Source organism: Bos mutus, chromosome 18 (assembly GCF_027580195.1).
Source record: "Bos mutus isolate GX-2022 chromosome 18, NWIPB_WYAK_1.1, whole genome shotgun sequence".
Lineage (NCBI taxonomy): Eukaryota > Metazoa > Chordata > Mammalia > Artiodactyla > Bovidae > Bos > Bos mutus.
The window spans coordinates 15,997,985-16,022,043 of record NC_091634.1 but is presented as its reverse complement, the minus strand read 5'-3'; the positions used below and the strand labels follow the sequence as shown (position 1 = coordinate 16,022,043).

Below are 24,059 nucleotides of genomic sequence, written 5' to 3'. Positions count from 1 at the left end.
CCACATCACGTGGCAAGTGGATAAAGCAAAACCGGCTCTGAGCCGCCGGGACTTCATCACGTGTTGGGGAAGAGGTGGCGTAAAGACCTTTCTGAGTCTGCGCCAACTCTTCAGTCTTTTTTCGGCTCCACCCTAGCTTACATCCGGGCGACTGCTACTACGAGGATAGTCGGCTTGGGGTGGAGGTAGGGGCTTTGGCATTAGCCTCTTAAAAGTTCAAAACTGAAATTCAGTGAATGATGAAAACACAGACGGGATTAAAAAAAAAACTCCACAACGCTCGATCAAACATCTAGCTAAGAAGCCGCGGCTCCACCCAGCCAGAACCCCCGCTCCGCCTCTTAGCCCTCATTGGTCAAAAGGGCCGCCGGTAACCCTGAGATTGGCCAGACCAGCAGCCCCCCGCGCCCAATGGGCGGTGGCGCCGGCTTTCCCGCGGCCGTTCGCTATTCGAGTGGACCGTGGCGGCTGCGGCGGTTGAGAAGTGTAACGGTCGCCGGGCTCCGACGCGACGATGGCGGCCTTGGGGCCCGGAGGCTACGCGCGGAATGATACAGTTGAGAAGCTGCCATCAGTCATGGCGGGAGTTCCGGCGCGGAGGGCCCAGTCTTCTCCGCCCCCGGCTCCACCGCTCTGCCTCCGGCGGCGGACGCGACTCCCGGCGGCTCCCGAGGACACGGTGCAGAATCGGGTGAGGGGTTGCTTGCCTTGTCCATCTCAGTTCCAGGTTCCCTGCTCTTCCTTGGTCCCACCCTTAGATCTTTGGCCCCGCCTATCATCCCCCGGCTGGTACTCCTCTGGCTGCTCTCTGGCCTGCCTAGTCCCTAAGCCCCGCCCCTAGATGAGGCTCCTCCCACTTCCTCGTCTCCTCCTCTCTCGGATACTGCCCATCACCCCTAGTCCCACCTCTCAACCCCTGGCCCCGCCCTCAGTCTTTAAAATTTTTTTTTTTATTGAATGATCATTGCTTTACAGAATTTTGTTTTCTGTCAAACCTCAGCATGAATCAGCCATAGGTATACATATATACCCTCCCTTTTGAACCTACCTCCCATCTCCTGCCCCATCCCACCCAACTAGGTTGATACAGAGCCCCTGTTTGAGTTAACTGAGCCATACAGCAAATTCCCATTGGTTATCTATTTTACATATGGTAATATAAGTTTCCATGATACTCTTTACATACATCTCACCCTCTCCTCCCCTCTCCCCATGTCCGTAAGTCTATTCTCTATGTCTGTTTCTCCATTGCTGTCCTGTAAATAAATTCTTCAGTACCATTTTTCTAGATTACATGTATACGCTTTAGAATATATTTATCGTTCTCTTTCTGACTCACTTCACTCTGTATAATAGGTTCTAGGTTCATCCACCTCATCAGAACTGACTCAAATGTGTTCCTTTTTATGGCTGAGTAATATTCTATTGTGTATATGTACCGCTACTACTTTATCCATTCATCTGTCGGTGGACGTCTAGGTTGCTTCCCTGTTCTAGCTATTGTAAATAGTGCTGCAGTGAACAATGGGATACATGTGTCTTTTTCAATTTTGGTTTCTTCAGGGTATATGCCTGGGAGTGGGATTGCTGGGTCATATGATGGTTTTATTCCTAGTATTTTAAGGAATTTTCATACCATCTTCCCACCAACAATGCAAGAGCATTCCCTTTTCTCCACACCGTCTCCAGCACTTATTGTTCATAGACTTTTTGATGATGGCCATTCTGACCCATGTGAGGTAATATCTCATTGTAGTTTTGATTTGCATTTCTCTAATAATGAGCGATGTTGAGCATCTTTTCATGTGTTTGTTAGCCATCTGTATGTCTTCTTTGGAGAAATGTCTGTTTAGGTCTTTTTTCCACGTTTTAATTGGGTTGTTTGTTTTTCTGGCATTGAGTTGTATGAGCGGCTTGTATATTTTGGAAACTAATCCTTTGTCAGTTGTTTCATTTGCTTTTATTTTCTCCCATTCTGAGGGTTGTCTTTTCACCTTGCTTATAGTTTCCTTTGCTGTGCAAAAGCTTTTAAGTTTAATCAGGTCCCACTTGTTTACTTTTGTTTTTATTTCCTTTACTCTAGGAGGTGGGTCATAGAGGATCTTGCATTGATTTATGTCATCGAGTGTTCTGCCTATGTTTTCCTCTAAGAGCTTTATAGTTTCTGGTCTTACATTTAGGTCTTTAATCCGTTTTGAGTTTATCTTTGTGTATGGTGTTACACATACCATACACAAGTGTTGGTATGTGTTCTAATTTCATTCTTTTACATGTAGCTGTCCAGTTTTCCCAGCACCATTTATTGAAGAGGCTGTCTTTGCCCCATTGTATATTCTTGCCTCCTTTGTCAAAAATAAGGTACCCATAGGTACATGGGTTTATTTCTGGGCTTTCTATCTTGCTCCATTGGTCTATATTTCTGTTTATATGCCAGTACCATACTGTCTTGATGGCTGTAGCTTTGTAGTATAATCTGAAGTTAGGAAGGTTGATTCCTCCATCTCCATTCTTCTTTCTCAAGACTGCTTTGGCTATTCGGAGTCTTTTGTGTTTCCATATAAATTGTGAAATTTTTTGTTCTAGTTCTGTGAAAAATGCCATTGGTAATTTGATAGGGATCACACTGAATCTGTAGATTGCATTTGGTAGTATAGTCATTTTCACAATATTGATGCTTCCTACCCAGGAACATGTAATATCTCTCCATCTGTTTATGTCATCTTTGATTTCTTTCATTAGTGTCTTATAATTTTCTGTGTACAGTTCTTTTATTTCCTTAAGTAAATTTGTTCCTAGATATTTAATTCTTTTTGTTGCAGTGATGAATGGGTTTGATTCCTTAATTTCTCTTTCTGATTTTTCATTGTTAGTATATAGAAATGCAAGTGATTTCTGTGTATTGATTTTGTGTCCTGCAGCTTTGCTAAATTCACTGATTAGCTCTAGTAATTTTCTGATAGTATCTTTAGCGTTTTCTATGTACAGTATCATATCATCTGCAAACAGTGAGAACTTTACTTCTTCTTTTCTATTCTGGATTCCTTTTATTTCTTTTCTTCTCTGATTGCTGTAGCTAGGACTTCCAGAACTATGTTGAATAATAGTGGTGAAAGTGGACACCCTTGTCTTGTTCCTGATCTTAGGCCGAATGCTTTCAGTTTTTCACCATTGAGAATAATGTTTGCTGTAGGCTTATCATATATGGCCTTTACTGTATTGAGGTAGGTTCCTCCTATGCCCATTTTTTGAAGAGTTCTAATCATAAATGGGTGCTGAATTTTGTCAGAGGCTTTTTCTGCATCTATTGAGATTATCATATGGTTTTTGTCTTTCAATTTGTTAATATAGTGTATCACATTGATTTGCATATAGTGAAGAATCCTTGCCTTCCTGGAATCAAATCAACAACTTGATCATGGTGTTTGAGCTTTTTGATATGTTGCTGAATTCTGTTTGCTAAAATTTTGTTGAGGATTTTTGCGTCTATGTTCGTCAGTGATATTGGCCTGTAGTTTTCCTTTTTGGTGTAGTCTTTGTCTGGTTTTGGTATCAGGGTGATGGTGGCCTCGTAGAATGAGTTTGGAAGTGTTTCTTCTCTGCAATTTTCTGAAAGAGTTTTAGAAGGATAGGTATTAGCTCTTCTCTAAATGTTTGATAGAATTCTCCTGTGACGCCATCTGGTCCTGGGCTTTTGTTTTTGGGGAGATTTTTGATCACAGGTTCAATTTCAGTGCCTGTAATTGGGTTGTTCACAATTTCTTTTTTGTTGTTGCTGTTCACAATTTCTATTTCTTCCTGGTTCAATCTTGGAAGATTGAACTTTTCTAAGAATCTGTCCATTTCTTCCAGGTTATCCATTTTATTGCCATATACTAATAGTCTCTTCTAATCCTTTGTATTTCTGCATTGTCTTTTGTAACTTCTCCTATTTCATTAATGATTTTGTTGATTTGATTCTTCTCTCTTTTTCTCTTGATGAGTCTGGCTAAGGCCTGTCAATTTTGTTTATTTTCTCGAAGAACCGGCTTTTAGTTTTATTAATCTTTATTATTGTTTCTTTCATTTCTTTTTCATTTATTTCTCTTGGATCTTAATGATTTCTTTCTTTCTACTAATATGGGTTTTTGTTGTTGTTGTTTGTTGTTCTTTTTCCACTTTTAGGTGTAAAGTTAGGTTGTCTATTTGATGTTTTTCTTGTTTCTTGAGGTAGGATTGCTATAAACTTCCCTCTTAGAACTGCTTTCACTGCATCCCATAGGTTTTGAGTTGTCGTGTTTTCATTTTTATTTTTTTTAGAAATTTTTTTATTTCCCTTTTGATTTCTTCAGTAACCTGTTGGTTATTTAGAAACGTGTTTTTCTCCATGTGTTTGTGTTTCTTACAATTTTTTTCTTGTAATTGATATCTAGTCTCAGCACTGTGATCAGAGAAGATGCTTAATATGATTTTAATTTTCTTAAATTTACTGAGATTTGATTTGTGACCCAAGATGTGGGTGGACCTATCCTGGAGAATGTTCCATGTACACTTGAAAAGATGGATGAAATGTCCTGCATTTGGATGGAATGTCCTGAAGATATCAATGAGATCTATCTCATCTAATGTATCATTTAAGACTTGTGTTTCTTTATTAATTTTCTGTTTTGATGATCTGTCCATTGGTGTGAATGGGGTATTAAAGTCTTCTACTATTATTATGTTACTGTCACTTTCTCCTTTTATGTCTGTTAGTGTTTGTCTTAAGTATTGAGGTGCTCCTTTGTTGGGTGCATAGATATTTACAATTGTTATGTCTTCCTCTTGGATTTATCCTTTGATCATAATGTAGTGTCCTTCTTTATCTCTTGTACTCTTCTTTATTTTAAGATCTATTTTATCTGATATGAGGATTGCTACTCCAGCTTTCTTTTGCTTCCATGCAAAATATATTTGCATGGAATATATTTTTGTGTCCTCTCACTTTCAGGCTATATGTGTCTTTAGGTCTGAAGTGGGTTTCTTGTGGACAGCATATATATGGGTCTTGTTTTTGTATCCCTTCAGCCAGTCTATGTCTTTTGGTTGGAGCATTTATTCCTTTTACATTTAAAGTAATTATTGATATATATGTTTCTGTTGCCATTTTCTTAATTGTTTGAGGTTGATTTTGTGGATCTTTTTTCTTCTCTTGTATTTCATGACTACGTAAGTCCCGTTAACATTTGTTGTAAAGCTGGTTTGGTGGTACTGAATTCTCTTAACTTTTGCTTGTTCAAAAAGCTTTTTATTTCTCCATCAATTTTGAATGAGATCCTTGCTGGGTACTGTAATCTTGGTTGTAGATTTTTCCCTTTCAATACTTTAAATATATCCATAATTTAAGGCAGCAGTATGGAATAAGCATCCCACCGTGGTAAGGGAGAGGAAAGAGAAGAGGGAATGAGGGAAGGCAGGCTAGAGCCCAGGGAGAGTTGGAACAAGTAGCTGGGGACTGAACCCTGGTAGGGACCCTAAAGACCCAGCGGGGGATGAGGTCAACAAAAGCCTAAGTGTCCAGAGAGACTTCTAAAGGTGACTGAGGAGACAAGCAGGAAAGCAGGACTAGGAGGTGACTAGCAAAACTAAAACGCGTTCCAAAGTATAAAGTATAAAGTATAAACTTTTAAGTTTCTGCTGAAAGATTAGCTGTTAAGTGTATGGGGTTTCCCTTGTATGTTACTTGTTGCTTCTCTCTTGGTGCATTTAATATTTTTTCTTTGTGTTTAGTCTTTGTTAGTTTGATTAGTATGTGTCTTGGCATGTTTCCCGTTGGGTTTATCCTATATGGGACTCTCTGTGCCTCTTGGACTTGATTGACTGTTTCCTTTTCCATTTTATGGAAATTTTCAGCTATAATCTCTTCAAAAATTTTCTCATACCCTTTCTTTTTCTCTACTTCTTCTGAGACCCCTATAATTCAAATGTTGGTGCATTTGATATTGTCCCAGAAGTCTCTGAAACTGTCCTCAGTTCTTTTCATTCTTTTTATTTTATTCTGCTCTTCATAAGTTATTTTCACCATTTTATCGTCCAGCTCACTGATTCATTCTTCTGCTTCAGATATTCTGCTATTGATTCCTTCTAGAGTATTTTTAATTTCAGTAATTGTGTTATTTGTCTCTCTATGTTTATTCTTTATTTCTTCTAGATCTTTGTTAATTGATTCTTACATTTTCACCATTTTGTTTTCAAGGTTTTTGATCATCTTTACTATCATTATTCTGAATTCTTTTTCAGGTAGTTTGCCTATTTCCTCTTCATTTATTTGGACCTCTGTGTTTCTAGTTTGTTCCTTCATTTGTGTAGTATTTCTTTGCCTTTTCATTATTTTATTTTAACTTACTGTGCTTGAGGTCTCCTTTTCCCAGGCTTCAAGGTTGAATTCTTTCTTCCTTTTGGTTTCTGCCCTTCTAAGGTTGGTCCAGTGGTTTGTGTAAACTTTGTATAGGGTGAGATTTGTACTGAGTTTTTGTCTGTTTTTCCTCTGTTGGGCAAGGCTGAGTGAGGTGGTGATCCTGTCTGCTGATGATCGGGTTTGTACTTGTTTTGTTTGTTGTTTACATGAGGCGTCCTGCACAGGATGCTACTGGAGGTTGGGTGATGCCGGGTCTTGTATTCAAGTGGCTTCCTTTGTGTGAGTTCTCACTATTTGATACACCCTAGGGTTAGTTCTCTGGTTGTCTAGGGTCTTAGAGTCAGTGCTTTCACTGCAAAGGCTCAGGGCTTGATCTCTAGTTAGGAATGAAAATTCCACAAGTGGTTTGTTATAGCATTAAGTGAGACTGAAACAAATATCCAAAAACGAGAAACCAAAGATGAACCCCAGACAAATGGCAGTTACAAAATCAGGCAAATAATAATAAAATAACAGAATATACACATATACATATACACCCATGAGCAAAGTGAAAACAGTCCAACAAAAACACAGTAGATTGACCCAGCGAACAAGGTAAATCAAAAATTATATTTACCAGTTAAGAACAAAACTAACTAAAGCACAAACCGGAAAACAAAACTAAAGCAAGGTGTCAGGTGGGGAATAAAGCAAGGAAAAAAAAAACTAACAAATACGTTGAGAGAAAAGAAAAGAAAGAATAGATATGCAGAGTTAAATAGAGGTAGATGAAGAAGATTTATATACAGTAAAGATTAACTGCAAGGGGAAAAGAACAGCTAGGAAAGGCAAACAAAGGCACCCTCAGCCTTTGGATCGTTCCAGGGCTCCTACCTGACTTTATACTTTGGAACGAGTTATAGTTTTGCTAGTCACCTCCTAGTCCTGCTTTCCTGCTTGTCTCCTCAGTCACCTTTAGAAGTCTCTCTGGACACTTAGGCTTTTGTTGACCTCATCCCCCGCTGGGTCTTTAGGGTCCCTACCAGGGTTCAGTCCCCAGCTACTTGTTCCAACTCTCCCTGGGCTCTAGCCTGCCTTCCCTCATTCCCTCTTCTCTTTCCTCTCCCTTACCACGGTGGGATGCTTATTCCATACTGCTGCCTTAAATTATGGAGAGGATGTGAGTGAATTTAGTAATATTTAGAATATTTAGAATCCCCATGCGGGGGGAGGGGCATGGGTATAGACCAGTTCTCTAAATCCTGAGATGCAAAACTTTAGAGTAGGTAGAAGAAATTCCAATAGTACAGCAGCAACTTTTAAAATATATTTATTTGTTTTTATTTATTTTGACTGTGCCCGTTCTTCATTGCTGTGTTGCAGATTTTCTGTAGTTGTGGCAAGGGGTGGGGGCTACTCTTGGTGCACAGGCTTCCTACTGTGGTGGCTTCTCTTATTGTAGAGCACAGGCTCTACAGGGCAGGCTCAATAGCTGTGGAGCAGGGGCTTAATTGTCCCAAGAATATGGAATCTTCCCAAACCAGGGATTGAACCTGTGTCTGCTGCATTGGCAGGGAGATTCTTAACCACTGGATCACCAGGAAAGTCCACACAGCAGCAGTTTAAAAATTATTCTCCAGGACTTCCCTGGTGGTCCAGTGGTTAAGAATTCACCTTGCAATGCGGGGGATGTGGGTTCCATCCCTGGTCAGGGAACTAAGATTCCACATGCTAAGAAGCAACCTAGCCTGAGCAATGCAACTACTGAGCCCTCACGCTCTAGAGCCCATGGGTCACAGCTAGAGGGTCCGAGCGCCACAATGAAAGATCCCGCATGCGGCAACTAAGACCTGATGCAGCTAAATAAATAAGTATTTAAAAAAAATAAAATAAAATAAAAAAATAAATAAAAATTATTCTCCAACTTGCAGAGCTGCAAAGTCTGTTTTTATAAAATGGTGGTAACAATAGCCATGGTGTTGCAGGGAGATGAAAGGAAAGTGTGAATATACCAGATAAAGGGTCGATACGCAATACCTGCGGGTGGATCTTGTTTCTGCTCCATGGCTTCCTGGCTGCAAGTTGCTGGGCATGTGCCTGCTCCTCACCTCTCTGGCCACACTTCCCTTGTCCTTCCTCTCACAAAGGTCCTGTCACACTGGCCTGCCTTCTGTTTTCTTGAGACTCCAAGCTCTTTTCTGCCTCTTAGCCTTTGTGTATGGTGAGTCCTCTGGGCTTTTTGCTGCAGTCTACCTGACTGGCACCTATTCTTTGAGTCTCAGCCTGAATATCTCTACCCTGAAAGGCCTTCTTTTTTTATTCCTCTGAGAGGCCTTCTTGAACCCCAGCCTAAAGCGGTCACCCAACTCAGTATCTTATCCAGCACCTTATACTTCATAGCTTTTATCTCTTATGTTTCTGAAAGCCTTGTGAGCTCTAAAGAATATGAAGGAGAGGAATAACAACCAGTTTCAGAGAGGTGGTACATGCGTGCTAAGTCACCTCAGTCGTGTCCAACTCTTTGCGACCCTGTGGACTGGCTCCTCTGTCCATGGGATTGTCCAGGCAAGAATACTGGAGTGGGTTGCCATTTCCTTCTCCAGGGAATCTTCCCAAGCCAGGGATCGAACCCACATCTGTTAGTCTCTTCACTGGCAGGCAGGTTCTTTACCATTAGCGCCAGAGAGGTGGTATAGCAAGGTGGTTAGGAGCACCACCTCTGGACCCAGACTGCCTGGGTTTTAACCTGAATTCTTCTTTTTTTCTTGAACTTTTCTGTGCCTCAGTTTCCTCATCTGTAAAATGAGGATAATAATACAAATGTTCCCTTATAGTATATTTGTGAGGATTAAGTAAGCTCACATATCTTAAGTACTTAGAAAAACATTTGGCACATTGTAAGTACTCTATTGCTGTTAGTTACTACTGCTGTGATTGTGTATTTTGGGTGACTGATGTCATGTATTTTTCCTGTTTGGTGGTGCAGAGTCCATCCAGCTTGCAAAAGACCTGGTCTAAAAATAATGACCAGCTACGCTCATGCCCAGTAATGCTGATTAACAGATTGAAAAAACAACATGAGTCCCATTGCCTGGGTTAGTCCTGCTAACTTCCAGATGGGTTACCCTTCTAGGCCTCTCTTTCCTCATCTGTAAGGAGATGATGGTGATAGTGACCATATCACAGAGTTTTTGTGAGCATTAAATAAGTTAATACAGTTGTATAAACAGCACCTGTCTCCTGATCAGATACTCAATAAATATTGACCGTTACTGTCCTCTCTATGCCTCTCATTTCGGAGGCCCAACACCTTGTTTGAGAGTGTTTTACTTTATAATAATTAGAAACTAATCTGTTAAGAATATGAAAACATCACGATTTGTTAGTCCATCCTCTGTAAATGTTTAATCAGCCATGATGGGGACTAGCTCATTTGACTTATTTTGCTTAGACAGTTTTTAAATTGTAAGTGTGATTGTTCCAGTTCACTCGTTTCTTTACTCATTGAATCTCTAGACTGTCAATTTACTGAGCAAACGGACAGTGTCCTCTTCTGTTCCCTGCTGTGAGCACAGCGCTAACTTTGAAACCAGAGACTGCCTGAGTCTGTATCCCAGCCTGCTACTCCACAGATGTGGGACCTCGGCCCTCCGTGTTCTCATCTGTAAAGTAGGGCTGATAACAGCGCTTTCTTCCCTGGGTTGCTGTGGGCTCTCGAGTCTTTCACATAAGACACTTACTCTTTTCACTGAGGCCTTCTCCCCTTCCTCTGTCCTCTCAGTTTCCTTCCATGCTTAGTTTTTCTCTAATGCTCCCATCATCACCTGATATCTATTTTACATATTCATTCTGTTCATTTCCTGTGTCTACCATCCCGTCACCACTAGAATGTGAGCTCCAGGAGGACAGGGATTTGTCTACATTCTTCACCGTTCTGTGCTTTAGCACAGTATTTGTCAAAGCAGTACTGAAGAGGATAAGCATTAGCTGCTGGTAGATGACCCTAGAAGCTCGGTGGACATGTTGGAAGTAACAGACTGAATGGATGGCTGAGGGGTGGGGAACCTGCTGGGGCAGGCGCTTCTGATTGGGCCTTTTCCCTGCAGGTATCACTCGAGAAGGTGCTTGGCATCACGGCCCAGAACAGCAGTGGCCTAACCTGTGACCCCAGCACAGGCCACGTGGCCTACCTGGCAGGGTGAGTGAGTCGGTGGGCCTTGGCCTCTAATCACTGATCCTGAATTCAGAGCCTGAAGTCTTCGATGAACCTCTCTGGGCCTTGGCTGTTCCCTCTGTAGAGTGCAGATAATGCTGCCTGCCTCTGAAGGCTGTGGGAAGGATTGTACCGGCCCCTCTATGTCTAGAACGGTACTGGCACGCATGTGTGCTAAGAAAGCCTTATTGTGGCTGCAAGTGGGAGGTGGCAGCAATTCTGGGAAAGACAGGCTAAGATCAAAGCCACAGTTGGTGTCAGGCAGTCTGCATTAGTGTCCTAGCTCCACCACACAGGCCCCTGTCCTAGCCTCTGCTTTGGTAAAACAAAACTAGTGGTACCCTCCTCCTGGTAGTTAGAGAGGACTGAAGGTCATCTGCAACCATTTATTCCACAAATACTGGTCTAACCTGCACGGTTCTAGGCACCGAAGGGACCCCTCCCCCCTGCAGGGCAGGGCAAGGCCATAGTAATTCCTGATGAACAGCATCTGTTACTGAGTCTTTGGGAAGGAGCCAGAATACAGGACAAGGGGGGCTCTTGAATCTGACAGGTGTGGAGTCACATCCCCACTCGTTCCCTGATCTGCTGGGGAACTCTGGGCAAAGAACTGCTCTCTCTGGGCTTCAGTTTCATCATCTATGAAAAGCAGCTAAGACTGCTGACCTCACTTGGCAGTTGTGAGGATTTAAAGATGTTGTATACAGTAAGTCTTTCGTGGGCTTCCCTGGTGGTTCACTGATAAAGAACCTGCTTGCCAATGCAAAAGACACAGATTTAATACCTGGGTGGGAAAGATCCCTTGGAGAAGGAAATGGTAACCCACTCCAGTATTCTTGCCTGGAAAATCCCATGGCAAAGGAGCCTGGCGGACTACAGTCCATGGGGTTGCAAAGAGTCGGACGCAACTTAGTGACTGAACAACAGTAAGTCTTTATTAGACCAGAGCCTGACAATATAGTTACTACAGAGGGAGTATTGGCTTCTTTTTAAGAATTGGTTGATATCAGTAATAACGTTAAGTGCCCTAGAATTCTCAGCATAGCTAATGGGGGAGGAGGAGACTGAAGAGAAGCATCTGAACAGAAAGAGCTTGTCTGTCAGTTCAGTTCAATTCAGTTGCTCAGTCGTGTCTGACTCTTGGCGACCCCCTGAACAGCAGCACGCCAGGCCTCCCTGTCCATCACCAACTCACGGAGATTACGCAAACTCATGTCCATTGAGTTGGTGATGCTGTCCAACCATCTCATCTTCTGTCATCCCCTTCTCCTCTTGCCTTCAGTCTTTCCCAGCATCAGGGTCTTTTCAAATGAGTCAGCTCTTCGCATCAGGTGGCCAAAGTATTGGAGTTTCAGCTTCAACATCAGTCCTTCCAATGAACATTCAGGACTGATTTCCTTTAGAATGGAGTGGTTGGATCTCCTTGCAGTCCAAGGGACTCTCAAGAGTCTTCTCCAACACAACAGATCAAAAGCATCAATTCTTCAGCGCTTAGCTTTCTTTATAGTCCAACTCTCACATAGCCTTGTCTATATGTGGGCTCTTATGTTGGGAGTGCAGTCATCCCTGGACCTCAATACTCCCCTCAGTTTGGGCACATTTTCTTCTTTCTCCCCAGCTGTGTGGTGGTGATTTTGAACCCCAAGGAGAACAAGCAGCAGCACATTCTTAATACTGCCAGGTAAGCTGTGGCCTGGGACGGGGTAAGGGTGGGATCAAGGTCCTGACACATCCCTCCTTCCCCACACTGCCTGGAGGTGCTAGTGGGTGACTCATTCATTTACTCACTTGGTTCAGGTTCAGTCTGCTCTGTGCTAGGCACTGTTCCAGGTGTTGGGAACACAGCCATGAACAAAGGAGATAAGCTGCTCTCCATAGAGCTGACAGCTTGTGGGGGAGACAGACTAAACTAGTTGGCAAGTTACTAGCCAACCATCAGACCTTGACTGTGGCTATGAAGGAAATAAGGATGTGTTCAGGAAGGTTGGCAGGCAGAGGATCCTTATCAGAGTCTTATCAGAGCCCTCCTGGGGCTGAGACCAGGAGAAAGTGAGGGGGTGACTCATGTGAAGGTGTGGGGAAAGCATTGTAGGCAGAGGGGACAGCAAGAGCAAAGTCATTTTTGAATCTCAGGTTGAGTAGTTAAGAATCTTAAGTTGTTTGAGGAGCAGTCAGGGTTCCATGGTTGAGGCTAGAGCCCCAGAAGTCAGATCACCTTGGGGAGTGGTTGGCTATCATGCTGATTGCAAAGAGAAGCCACTAGAGGGCGTTTGCAGGCTGAGGCTATGCTTAGCCACCCCAGCCCTCTAGAATGCTCTATTTCCCTTCCCCACTTTGCTTTTTCCCACAAAATGTACTCCTTTTTGATATACTTTCTAATTTCCTCAATGATGATATTTACTGTCTCTCTCTACAAGATGAGCTGTCTGGGGGCAGGGACTTTCTCTTAGTTAATTTCTGTGTCCCTATACCCTAGGTCAGTGTCTAGGACATTGGCAGCACTTCTTGTTTCCTGTATGAATGAATGTAATTTGGGTTTTAGAAAGATCCCTCCAGCTGCCAGTTTACTGGGGAAGACTCTTGGCCCCAAGTTGGTACCTGGGGTCTGCCTGGTGGCCCATTGATCACTATGTCATCCTTGGGCTTTGGTCCCCACTGAGTTGTGACCTTAGGAAGGCACTCCACTGCAACTTTTTTTTTTGGCTTGTGGGATCTTAGTTCCCCAACCAGTGAGAGCAGTGAGAGCTCAGAGTCCTAACCACAGGACCACCAGTCCTTCCCCTCATTGCAACTTTTTATTCTACAAATACTGCACAAATAGCTCAAGTTTAGCTCCTTTGGCCCAGCTCTCCAGGTGGACAGAGAAGATATGGGTTTTCTTCTTCCTTTACAATCCCTAAGGCAGGGTTCCTGAGATATGGTTTGGCAGATACAGATTCTCTCTTGGAAGGGGCTTCTTGGATCCTTGGCTCTGACTGTGGGTTCTGTCACTGGTGATGAGGGCAGAGGTGGGTCCCCATCCAAGCATGTTTATTCACTTTGTGATCTCAAATGAAATACTTCTTGTATGTATATCTTAAATATTGGACTTACTTGACAACCTTGAAAGTTTTCTACACGAAAATCCAGATGCCCTCTCATTTTGGAAAAGTGAGAGGTTCACATCTCTGGGGCCCACATTCTCCATGGCAGGAATGGGCTGGAGCTTGGTGGCATTTGTCAGAATCTCCATTGGCCAATTCTCATCCTCCCGGTTGCCTTCCCGATGCCCACAGGTGGTAGAGTAGGTCACCTTGATCTGAAGCACATAGTTGAGAAGAGTCCACTCTCAGTCAGTGGTGGGTCTGTCTAAGGAGGTGGTGTGGCCAGAGTGGAGGTTTCCATCCTGGCTGCATTTCAGAGTCACCTGATGCCAGGCTTCACCCTCAGAGAAGGCAGAATCAGTATGGAGTAAGGTGTAAGCACTTTTTACATTGAAATAATTTCAGACTACAAGAATAGTTCAAAGAGCACCTGTACACCTTTCACCCGTATTTCCCAAATGCTAACATTTTACTAACATTTGCTTTATCATTCTCTGTCTCTGGCAATTTTTTGCTGGTCAAGTGGTTAAGGCTCCACAGTTTCACTGCTGAGGACCCAGGTTCAATCCCTGGTTGGGGAACTACGATCCCACAAGCTGTGCAGTATCCACTCCATCAGGGCTTGAGGTTTGGGGGAGGAAAGGGCCTTTGCTTTTACAAAACCTCATTTCTCTGTGCACTGCCCCTGCTTCTCCTGGCTGCAGTAAGTGCTGGGAATGCACCGGGTGCTGTGCTGGGCCAGCTTACAGCACTGGCTCTGGGGAACCATGGTCGCTCACCTCTCCTGGCATCTTGGGAGCGAGGAGTGCACCAAGTGCGGTGAGCACAGCCAGGCCAGGGTCTGGCTGCCCACCCTCAGTGGAACCAGTGATCAACCCCTTTCCTTGTCCCCAGGAAGTCTCTGAGCGCTCTGGCCTTCTCCCCTGATGGAAAGTACATAGTGACGGGGGAGGTGAGTGGTGATCATGGTGGAGTGGGTGGGGAGGGGTCTTGGGGCCATTCCTCTGGCCCCAGCAGACCTGAGGAATCCGTGGAATAGCTCCTTCCTGGACCAGATGCGGCAAGGGGTGGTGGGGGATGGCTTTCGGGCACACCCTGGGGCAGTACCAGCTTCAGCCCTGACAGCCCCTCCAGCCTCACCCGGTGCAGAACCCAGCAGCAGTAAATGGCACCATCTTCCCCAGAATGGGCACAGGCCTGCTGTACGTATCTGGGACGTGGAAGAGAAGAGTCAGGTGGCGGAAATGCTGGGCCACAAGTACGGCGTGGCCTGCGTGGCCTTCTCCCCCAACATGAAGCACATTGTGTCCATGGGCTACCAGCACGACATGGTGCTCAACGTCTGGGACTGGAAGGTAAGAGCTGGTGGGTGGGTGGCAGACAGCTGGCCGCCAGAACACCCTGAGTCTCAGGCATGGGGAGATCTAAATGAGAGAACTTGGTAAAGCGTTTATCCAACACACTTTTTGTTTGTTTAATAATTTTTACTTTTGGCTGGGTCTTTGTTGTGCAGGCTTTTCCCTAGTTGCAGCACTTGCGCCTCTCATTGTGGTGGTTTCTCTTGTTGCAGAGCACGGGGTTCTAGGGTGTGCGGGCTTCAGTAGTTGTGCTCATGACTCTAGAGCACAGGCTCAATAGTTGTGGTGCACGGGCTTAGTTGCTCCGTGGCATGTGGGATCTTCCCGGACCAGGGATTGAACCCGTGTCTCCTGCATTGGCAGGCGGATTCTTTGCCACTGAGCCACCAGGGAAGCCCTATCCAGCAAATATTTCTTGAGCACCTACTGCATGCCAATCCCTATTCCAGGCACTTGTTGTAGGGCATGTGACAAGCTCTCAACTAGTGGAACATATCATTCTTTTTATACTGACCAGCTGTGACCTTGAGCAAGTGACCTAACCTCTCTGTAAGTCTGTTTCCTCATCTGTAAAATGGATGTAATAGTATCTACTTTGTTGAGTTGGGAGAACTCTGGGCTATGCATTGGAAGGCTGGGCTTGGGAACAGCTCGGGGAGGACTTATAGTTGGCAGAAGCGGGTGTCAGTCCTGGCTCTGTTCATTACCTGCTGTGTGACCTTGAGCGTGTGACAGTCCTCCCTGAGCGTGACAGGGTAAGGGGAGAAGCACCTCCCTCATAGGACTGTTGAGGGGTTTCCTGAGCTGTCCTGTGAAGGGCTCAGTGGGGCCCAGAGTGAAAACCCAATCTCCAGCAACACGGGTTGCATTGTCCTTCACTTCTAGCTGTGGCCGTCTTCAACACCACGTGTGGGCTGCAGGGCTTGGACTCCTGAGGAGAGTTCTGGAACTTCCTCTTATGTGGAAGCCCTTTTAGGCTTCAGTCTCCTCTGTGTTGGGAATGATAAGAGGGTCACATGTAGTTTTCCCCAAAAAGAAGGGCCTGAGGAAGACACCCTTGGAGCAGGCGAGGGCAGAGAAACACAGGGCTGAGAGAAGAGGCTCAAAGACTCTGATGAGGTGGGTGCTGGGGTGACCTTCTCTGCACTGATTCTTCCAGAAAGACATCCTGGTGGCCTCCAACAAGGTATCGTGCCGGGTCATTGCCCTCTCCTTCTCAGAGGACAGCAGCTATTTTGTCACTGTCGGGAACCGGCATGTGAGGTTCTGGTTCTTGGAAGTGTCCACCGAAGCAAAGGTGAGTTTTCATCCCCACCCCCTCAGCTAGGCCTAGGGGAGAACCATCAGGGGTAGTAGGGAGTCCTGGTTCTGCCATGATTCGGGGGCAGCGGCTGTCTAGCCTCTCAGTGGGGCAGCCTTCTGCCTCTGGGACTGCTCTCCAGGTGCTGACTGACTGCCAGACCTGCCGGGAAATCTCTTCTCCCCTGCTGGGCCCTGGGGCCACCCCTCATTCCGGGCCTGTGGCCTCCAGCCACTCTGCCTGGAAGCATGCGTGTTCTGTTCTTCCTTCTCCACTTGGAGGTGTTTCTGCGAGTTCTCCCATTTAGCTGTGTCCTGTCCACTGGTCAGGAGAGCCTGTCGTGACCTGGCTGGGGACTAGGCCGTCTGTTCAGGGTCTCACTGTGCCCCACTCTCCCTCCAGGTGACAGGCACGGTGCCCCTGGTGGGGCGCTCAGGCATCCTGGGTGAGCTGCATGACAACGTCTTCTGTGGTGTGGCTTGTGGCCGGGGCCAGATGGCAGGCAGTACCTTCTGTGTGTCCTACTCGGGCCTCCTCTGCCAGTTCAACGAGAAGAGGGTGCTGGAGAAGTGGATCAACCTGAAGGTACCCCAACGCCCCTCCGCTGTCAGTGCAGGAAACACTCTTCCCATGACGTGTGTCTCCAGAGACACACAGCGGTGCCCCTGCGTCATAGCCGGTCACGCCAGCTCAGGGTCTAATTTCTGGTTCTGCTTATTTGATTCCAGGAGAGGCTCTCTGAGCCTTGGTTTTCTCATCTGTAAAATGGGACTACTGCTGTCTGCCTCACCAAGTTGATAGGGGTGTCCTGTGGGGTGGTATATGTAAGGCACTTGGCACATTGCCTGCCCCCGTAACGGGTCAGGGTTACAGTTGCTTCCCCATCACTGTGTAATCCAGTTCATATTTGTCTTCTTTACTGGGCATTCTTGGCTGGGGGGAGGACCGCTTTTTTTCCCTTGTTTAATTTAAGGTATCATGGACTTAATAATTTCTATATTATTTTTACAATCAAAAGCTATATAAAATACATAAAAATTTAGGATGTGTGTATATGTATGGCTGAGTCCCTCTGCTGTTCACCTGAAACTATCACAACATTGTTAATCAGCTATGCCCTAAACAAAATAAAAAGTTAAAAAGAAATACATAAAATTTTAAACCAAAAAATGATGTATCAGTGAATTGCAGAACCACTTTGCTTCAGATCTGAGGGTTTGAGTCCAAGCTGTCTTTCCATCCTGGGATTGGGTGCCTGTTTGGCTGTTAGCAGAAACATCAAAGTTTTCCTGCTTGTCCTATTCCTGCTGTTGCGATTCTCCTCTGGACCTCAGCTTCGGGGTTAACTGCCTGGCAAGAGGCATGTAGACAATTCTGAGCCTTTTCTGTCTTTCCTAGTTGGTTAAACATCATTTTTTTGTTTTGTTTTGATTTTTAATTTTTACAGTGTTGTGTTGTTTCTGCCATACAACATCATGAATCACCCATAATTATACATACATCCGCTCCCTCTTGAGCCCCCCTCCTCTCCCCCCTCCCACCCCTCTAGGTCATCACAGAGCACCAGACTGGGCTCCCTGTGGTATACAGCAGCCTTTCCAGCTATCCACTTTACACCAGATAGTGCATATATGTTGATGCTACTTTCTCCATCCGTCCCTCCCTCCCCCACTTTTGTGCCCACAAGTCCATTCTCTGTAATCTCCAATCCTGCCCTGCCAATGTATGCGTTAATATACGGTATTTATTTTTCTCTTTCTGGCTTACTTCACTCTGTATAACAGGCTCTAGCGTCATCCACCTCACTAGAACTGACTCAAATGTGTTCTTTTTTATGGCTGAGTAATAGTCCATTGTATATATGTACCACATCTTTATCCATCCATCTGTCGATGGACATCTAGGTTACTTCCATGTCCTGGTTACTGTAAACAGTTCTGCAGTGAACATTATTTATTTTTCTCATATGAATCCTCCTGCTAGAACTACTGAAGCTTTTAAGCAAGTCAGAAGTTTTGATAGATAGATGCTTAGTCCCTGAGTAGTGGTCTTAGGATGACTCAGAAACCAAGTCTCTCTAGATTTGGCATTGCTACTCTAAGCTGTATCTAGAAGTTTGGCATGCCCTACCCCGTTATGTGCATGCCCTGGTTGAATGGATAGTCCTTCCTAAAAGATAGTAACTTTTTTCTGTGCTGCTTTGAAGTATATACTCTCTGAAGTTGTTTTTAAGTAATATGGAATCAAATTTAAGCTTAAAATTCAACACTTTTAGTGCAGGTGACCTCGGAGGTCACAATCAGCTAAGGAGATATTTTACATACACAGCTGAGTTCCTCTATAGCAATGACAACTCTGCCCCAATTTATGCCTTTGTGTACCTGCTGCCGCCTTTTCTTCCACAGTGACTGTACATTATATCTTGATTTCAAAGATCTTAAAATCTGCAAAAAATAGTTTTTTTTTTTTTTTAAATTTTGTTTTATTTTTAAACTTTACAATATTGTATTGGTTCTGCCATATATCAAAATGAATCCGCCACAGGCATACATGTGTTCCCCATCCTGAACCCTCCTCCCTCCTCCCTCCCCATACCATCCCTCTGGGTCATCCCAGTGCACCAGCCCCAAGCATCCAGTATCGTGCATCAAACCTGGACTGGTGACTCGTTTCATATATGATATTATACATATTTCAATGCCATTCTCCCAAATCATCTCACCCTCTCCCTCTCCTACAGAGTCCAAAAGACTGTTCTATACATCAGTGTCTCTTTTGCTGTCTCGTATACAGGGTTATTGTTACCATCTTTCTAAATTCCATATATATGCGTTAGTATACTGTATTTATGTTTTTCTTTCTGGCTTACTTCACTCTGTATAATAGGCTCCAGTTTCATCCACCTCATTAGAACTGATTCCAATGTATTCTTTTTAATGGCTGAGTAATACTCCATTGTGTATATGTACCATAGCTTTCTTATGGGGTATAGCTGATTAACAATGTCATGATAGTTTCAGGTGAACAGCAAAGGAATTCAGCCACACATATTCATGTATCCATTCTCCCCCAAACTCCCCTCCCATTCAGGCTGCCACATAACATCGAGCAGAGTTCCCTGTACTGTACAGTAGGTCCATGATGGTTATGCGTTCTAAATAGAGCAGTGTGGACCTGTCCATCCCCAATTCTCTATCTCTTCCCCCTAACCTGCCTCCTGGCAACCATAAGTTCATTTTCTAAATCTATGAGTCTCTTTGTGTTGTGTGCTGCTGCTGCTGCTGCTAAGTCGTTTTAGTCGTGTCCGACTCTGTGCGACCCCATAGACGGCAGCCCACCCGGCTCCCCCATCCCTGGGATTCTCCAGGCAAGAACACTGGAGTGGGTTGCCATTTCCTTCTCCAATGCATGAAAGTGAAAAGTGGAAGGGAAGTCACTCAGTCGTGTCTGACTCTAGCGACCCCATGGACTGCAACCCACCAGGCTCCTCCGTCCATGGGATTTTCCAGGCAAGAGTACTGGAGTAGGTGCCATTGCCTTCTCCGTTGTGTTGTGTAAGTAAGTTCAAAATATGGGCTTCTTAAATGCAAGAACTATAAAGCTTTCTGGAGGCCCACAGCTGACCTGATCTGGGCCACATGAAGCACCAAGTCCACTCAGGTCCCCTTTGCCCCCACAGGTCTCCCTGTCTTCCTGCCTCTGTGTCAGCCAGGAGCTCATCTTCTGTGGCTGCACTGATGGGATCGTCCGCATCTTCCAAGCCCACAGCCTGCAGTACCTCACCAACCTGCCCAAGCCGCACTACCTGGGGGTGGATGTGGCCCAGGGCCTGGAGCCCAGGTACTGCCCGGCACGGGGAGGGAGAAGGGCCCACCTAGAGTCTGTCTGCCAGTATCTACCCATGCTTCCCGATCCATCTGCTTACTGGCAGCCCTGGGCTGGAAGCAGGATACAGACCCTAAGGAGGCAGCAAAATCTCATGATGTCTGTAGTTTAATGCATACGTGCTCAGTCGCTCAGTTGTGTCCCGCTTTTTGTGACCCTATGGACTGTGGCCCGCCAGGCTCCTCTGTCCATGGAATTCTCCAAGTAAGAATACTGGAGTGGGTTGCCATGCCCTCTTCCAAGAGATCTTCCCCACCCAGGGACTGAACCTGAGTCTCTTACGTCTCCTGTGTTGGCAAGCGAGTTCTTCACCCCTAGCGCCACCTGGGAAGCCCACGGTGCTGGGTGATGGATGAACATAAACATTTGAAAAATGAAAAAAGGTCATTTCAGATAGTCATAAACGCTTTGCTGAAATAAAGCAGGGACTCCAGGAGAGGGTCTTGGGATGGGGCTGTGTTGACTGGGAGGCTGGGGGAGGCCTCCCGGTGACATGAAGCCAGCTGTGTGGAGAACTGGGTCCTGAGAGCGAATGCAAAGGCCTTAAGGGGACAGCACACTGGGCTCAGTGTGTCATGGGGACAGCAGGAGGCCATGTCGCTGGAGCCTGGTGTGCTGGGTGGGGGACAGATAACAAATGAGAACACTCATGGAAGCTGCTGAGAGGGGCTTGGAGCCTGTCCTGAAATCAGTGGGCAGCCACTGGGACCTCAGGCATTGGTGTTACTTGGTGAGGCCTCGAGTAGTAGATCCTCTGGCTGCCACATTGAGAGAGAGTAGAGGGGCTGAGCTGTGTTATATCTTCCTGCTTTGTTGTCAGTCTGTGGGGGTGGTGGGTGCCTGGGACTACCTCCTGGGTAAGCGTTCGGAGAGGGTGCCCAGATGTCACAAAGGAAGGAGAAGATGGACCATAGTGTGTTGCAGTGGTCAGCTCTGCTACTTTCCGCTGTGAGCTCTGTGGCCTCAGGCAGGTCACTGTACATAGAATATAGGACCTACCTTTCCTGGAAGTTGTGGGAATTCAGCACAGCTAGAGCTCTCAGCTCAGCACCCTGTGAGTGCTCAGTAAACTGTAGCTGTGGTAGGAAGGTCCCAGGCCAGGACTGGTACAGGGAATTTTGATTATGTGTTGAGGCCAAGAGAGAAGGCCATGATCCTGTGCTCAGAGAGGATGGATTTTGTGCCGAGTAAAATGAGGGGAGAGAAGTGTTGACAGAAGTTGAAAACTGAAACACTCTCAGGGGCCAGGCAGAAGCTTCCAGTTTACAGCCTGTGTATTAGAAGCAAAGCAAAGGAAGAAGACGGAGCGAACAGTAAAGTCGGAGTGGGAGAGCTGGGTTACCACAGCATCATCAGAGATGGCACTGCCAGGCAGGAGGCTGCTCGGGCGTCACCAGAGGCAGCTGTCACTACTCACAGTGACATTGGTAGTGACTGATGACTCACGTGGCCCTGTCAGCTTCCTCTTCCACAGGAAGGCAGAGGCCACCTACCCGGATACAGTGGCGCTGACCTTTGACCCCATGCACCAGTGGCTGTCCTGCGTGTACAAGGACCACAGCATCTACATCTGGGATGTCAGAGACATCAACCAAGTAGGCAAGGTGTGGTCGGAGCTCTTCCACAGCTCCTACGTCTGGAACGTGGAGGTGAGCCCCTCTCTCCCTCCCCCTCCCCCTGCTCAGCCCCAGCCTGGGAGCTGAGAAAGCTTCTGCAGAGTTTGGGAAGCCCGTTCAGCCATACCTGCCAAAGATACTCCTGGACCCCTACTGTGTGCCAGGTGCTGTTCTGGGTGCTGGGGACATGTCTGAGCAGGAAGCTGACATGAGTCTGCATCTGGAGCTCACATCTGGGTGGTAGAGTACACCTATGAACAAATCAGTCTAGAACATGCCGAGTACAATACCTCTCTGAAGCAAAACAAAGCCACCTAGCAGGGAATGGGATCAAAAGTGCTATTTTAGAAAGGAGAGTGGTCAGGGAAAGCCTCTCTGAGGGTGTGACATTCTTCTAGTGAGGGACCTGCAGGAAGAGAGGGGTGAGGCCAGCCACCACTGGGGGTATGGCAGGTGCAAAGACCCCACAGCAGAAGTATGTGTACCTCAGGGAGCTTTCTGTCAAGGGCGTTTGTGTACTTTATTGCTTTTTTTTTGGATTTCATTATTTTATTTTTGGCTGTGCTGGATCTTTGTTGCTCCGTGGACTTTTCCCTAGTCACAGAGAACAGGGGCTACTCTCTAGGTGCGGTCCGCGGGCTTGTCTTGTTGAGCATGGGCTCTAGAGCTTCCGTAGTTGCAGTTTGCGGGCTCTGGAGCACAGGCTCAGAAGTTGGACGCGCTCAGTTGCTCCATGGTATGTGGGATCTTCCCAGACCAGGGATCGAACCTGAGTCTCCTGCATGGGCAGGCAGATTCTTTACCACTGGGCCACCAGGGAAGCTTGCTTTTTTTTTGTTTTTTAAGTATTAAAGAAGTCTTTATTTTCTGAGAATGAATCTGTGGGACTTTTTCATTCTCTGAAGATATTCGAAGTACTTCTTGCCAATAAAGCAACTCTTGGAGAAAGAATTGTATCCAATTTTTTTTTTTCTGAAAATGTTTGTGCTAGATAAATGATGTTTTCAGTGGCTCAATTCAAGACTGTGAGAAATAACTTCATTCTTTTGAATAGGCATTATCCAGCTCTTTGCTTGAATGTATCTGCCTTCATGGATCTGACATTTCTGTTGCTTGTACTTTTCTCACTTAACAAGAATATTTTTAAAAAATAATTTTCAAAATTTATGTATAAAAACATTTTTCTTGGGAAAAAACATGAAATATTACAGATAAAGCTAAAGTCTGTTTTGATCTTTTAATTTTTTATTCAAAGTCTATTTTATCTAACATTTCTATAGACATGCAAAGCTCCCTTTTAGTTACTATTTGTATGGAGCATCTTTTTCTCTACCTTCACTTTCAACTTGTATGTATCTTTGAATATAAAGTCAGTCTCACTCTTTCTTGTTTTGGCCACACCACATGGCATGCAGGATCTTAGTTTCCCAACCAAGGATCAAACCCACGGCCCCCTGCCGTGGAAGCACAGTCTTATCCATTGGACCTCCAAGGAAGTCCCAACTGAATTGCTTGTGGACAACATATAGTTGGATCTTTTAATCTTTCTGCTATTTATTTCCTTTTGATTAGACAGTTTAACTCATTTACACTTAAAGTAATTCTTCATAAAGTAGGTCTTTTTTTTTTTTAAGTAGGTCTTACTCTTACTATGCCACATAAGAGAACTTAGGTTGTTGTTCAGTCACTAAGTAATGTCCAACTCTTTGCGACCCCATGAACTGTAGCACACCAAGCTCCTCTGTCCTCCACTATCTCCCGAAATTTGTTCAAATTCACGTTCATTGAGTTGGTGGTGATGCTATCCAGGATTTACTCTTGCTATATCTTTGATGTTTCTTAATTCTTTTATCACTACCTTCTTTTGTGTTTAATTGATTTTTTTGTATTATTCCATTTTGATTTGCTTCTCATTTTTTCTTTTGTATATTTTAAAGTTACCTTCTTACTAGAAGATTATAAGTAACATCTTACATTTTTAACAAACTAGTTTGAAATAATAGCAATTAGGTTCAATAGTATACAAACACTCTGCTCTTTATGTAGTTCTGTCCCTCCTCCTCTGTGTTGTTATTGTCACAAATTATTCAATATCTTCATCATTGTATTTTCATCAACACTGATTTCATTTTGTTATTTATTTGTTTGTTTATTTTTGGTTGCACTGGATCTTCGTTGCTCCCTGCGGGCTTTCTCTGTTTGTGGCGTGAGGGCTTCGCTTGTTGCAGAACATGAGCTCTGAGCCCTAA

General features: G+C 45.0%; 1 protein-coding gene across 2 annotated transcripts in view; it reads left to right on the top strand.

Annotated features, from left to right (window-relative positions):
• Window positions 1–115: 115 nt before the first annotated feature.
• WDR62 (WD repeat domain 62) overlaps window positions 116–24,059 on the top strand; it is a 53,762-nt gene continuing 29,818 nt past the window's right edge. The window contains exons 1-9 of one of the 2 annotated variants that reach the window (XM_070387812.1): window positions 116–691; window positions 10,462–10,553; window positions 12,187–12,249; window positions 14,546–14,603; window positions 14,836–15,006; window positions 16,169–16,306; window positions 16,712–16,894; window positions 19,989–20,149; window positions 21,669–21,843. In XM_070387812.1, coding sequence (XP_070243913.1) covers window positions 515–691; window positions 10,462–10,553; window positions 12,187–12,249; window positions 14,546–14,603; window positions 14,836–15,006; window positions 16,169–16,306; window positions 16,712–16,894; window positions 19,989–20,149; window positions 21,669–21,843 — 1,218 coding nt within the window. In that variant the 5' untranslated portion in view covers window positions 116–514. Of the gene's footprint in view, window positions 692–10,461; window positions 10,554–12,186; window positions 12,250–14,545; window positions 14,604–14,835; window positions 15,007–16,168; window positions 16,307–16,711; window positions 16,895–19,988; window positions 20,150–21,653; window positions 21,844–24,059 lie in introns of both variants that reach the window. The other variant, XM_005908264.3, reaches the window with a different exon arrangement.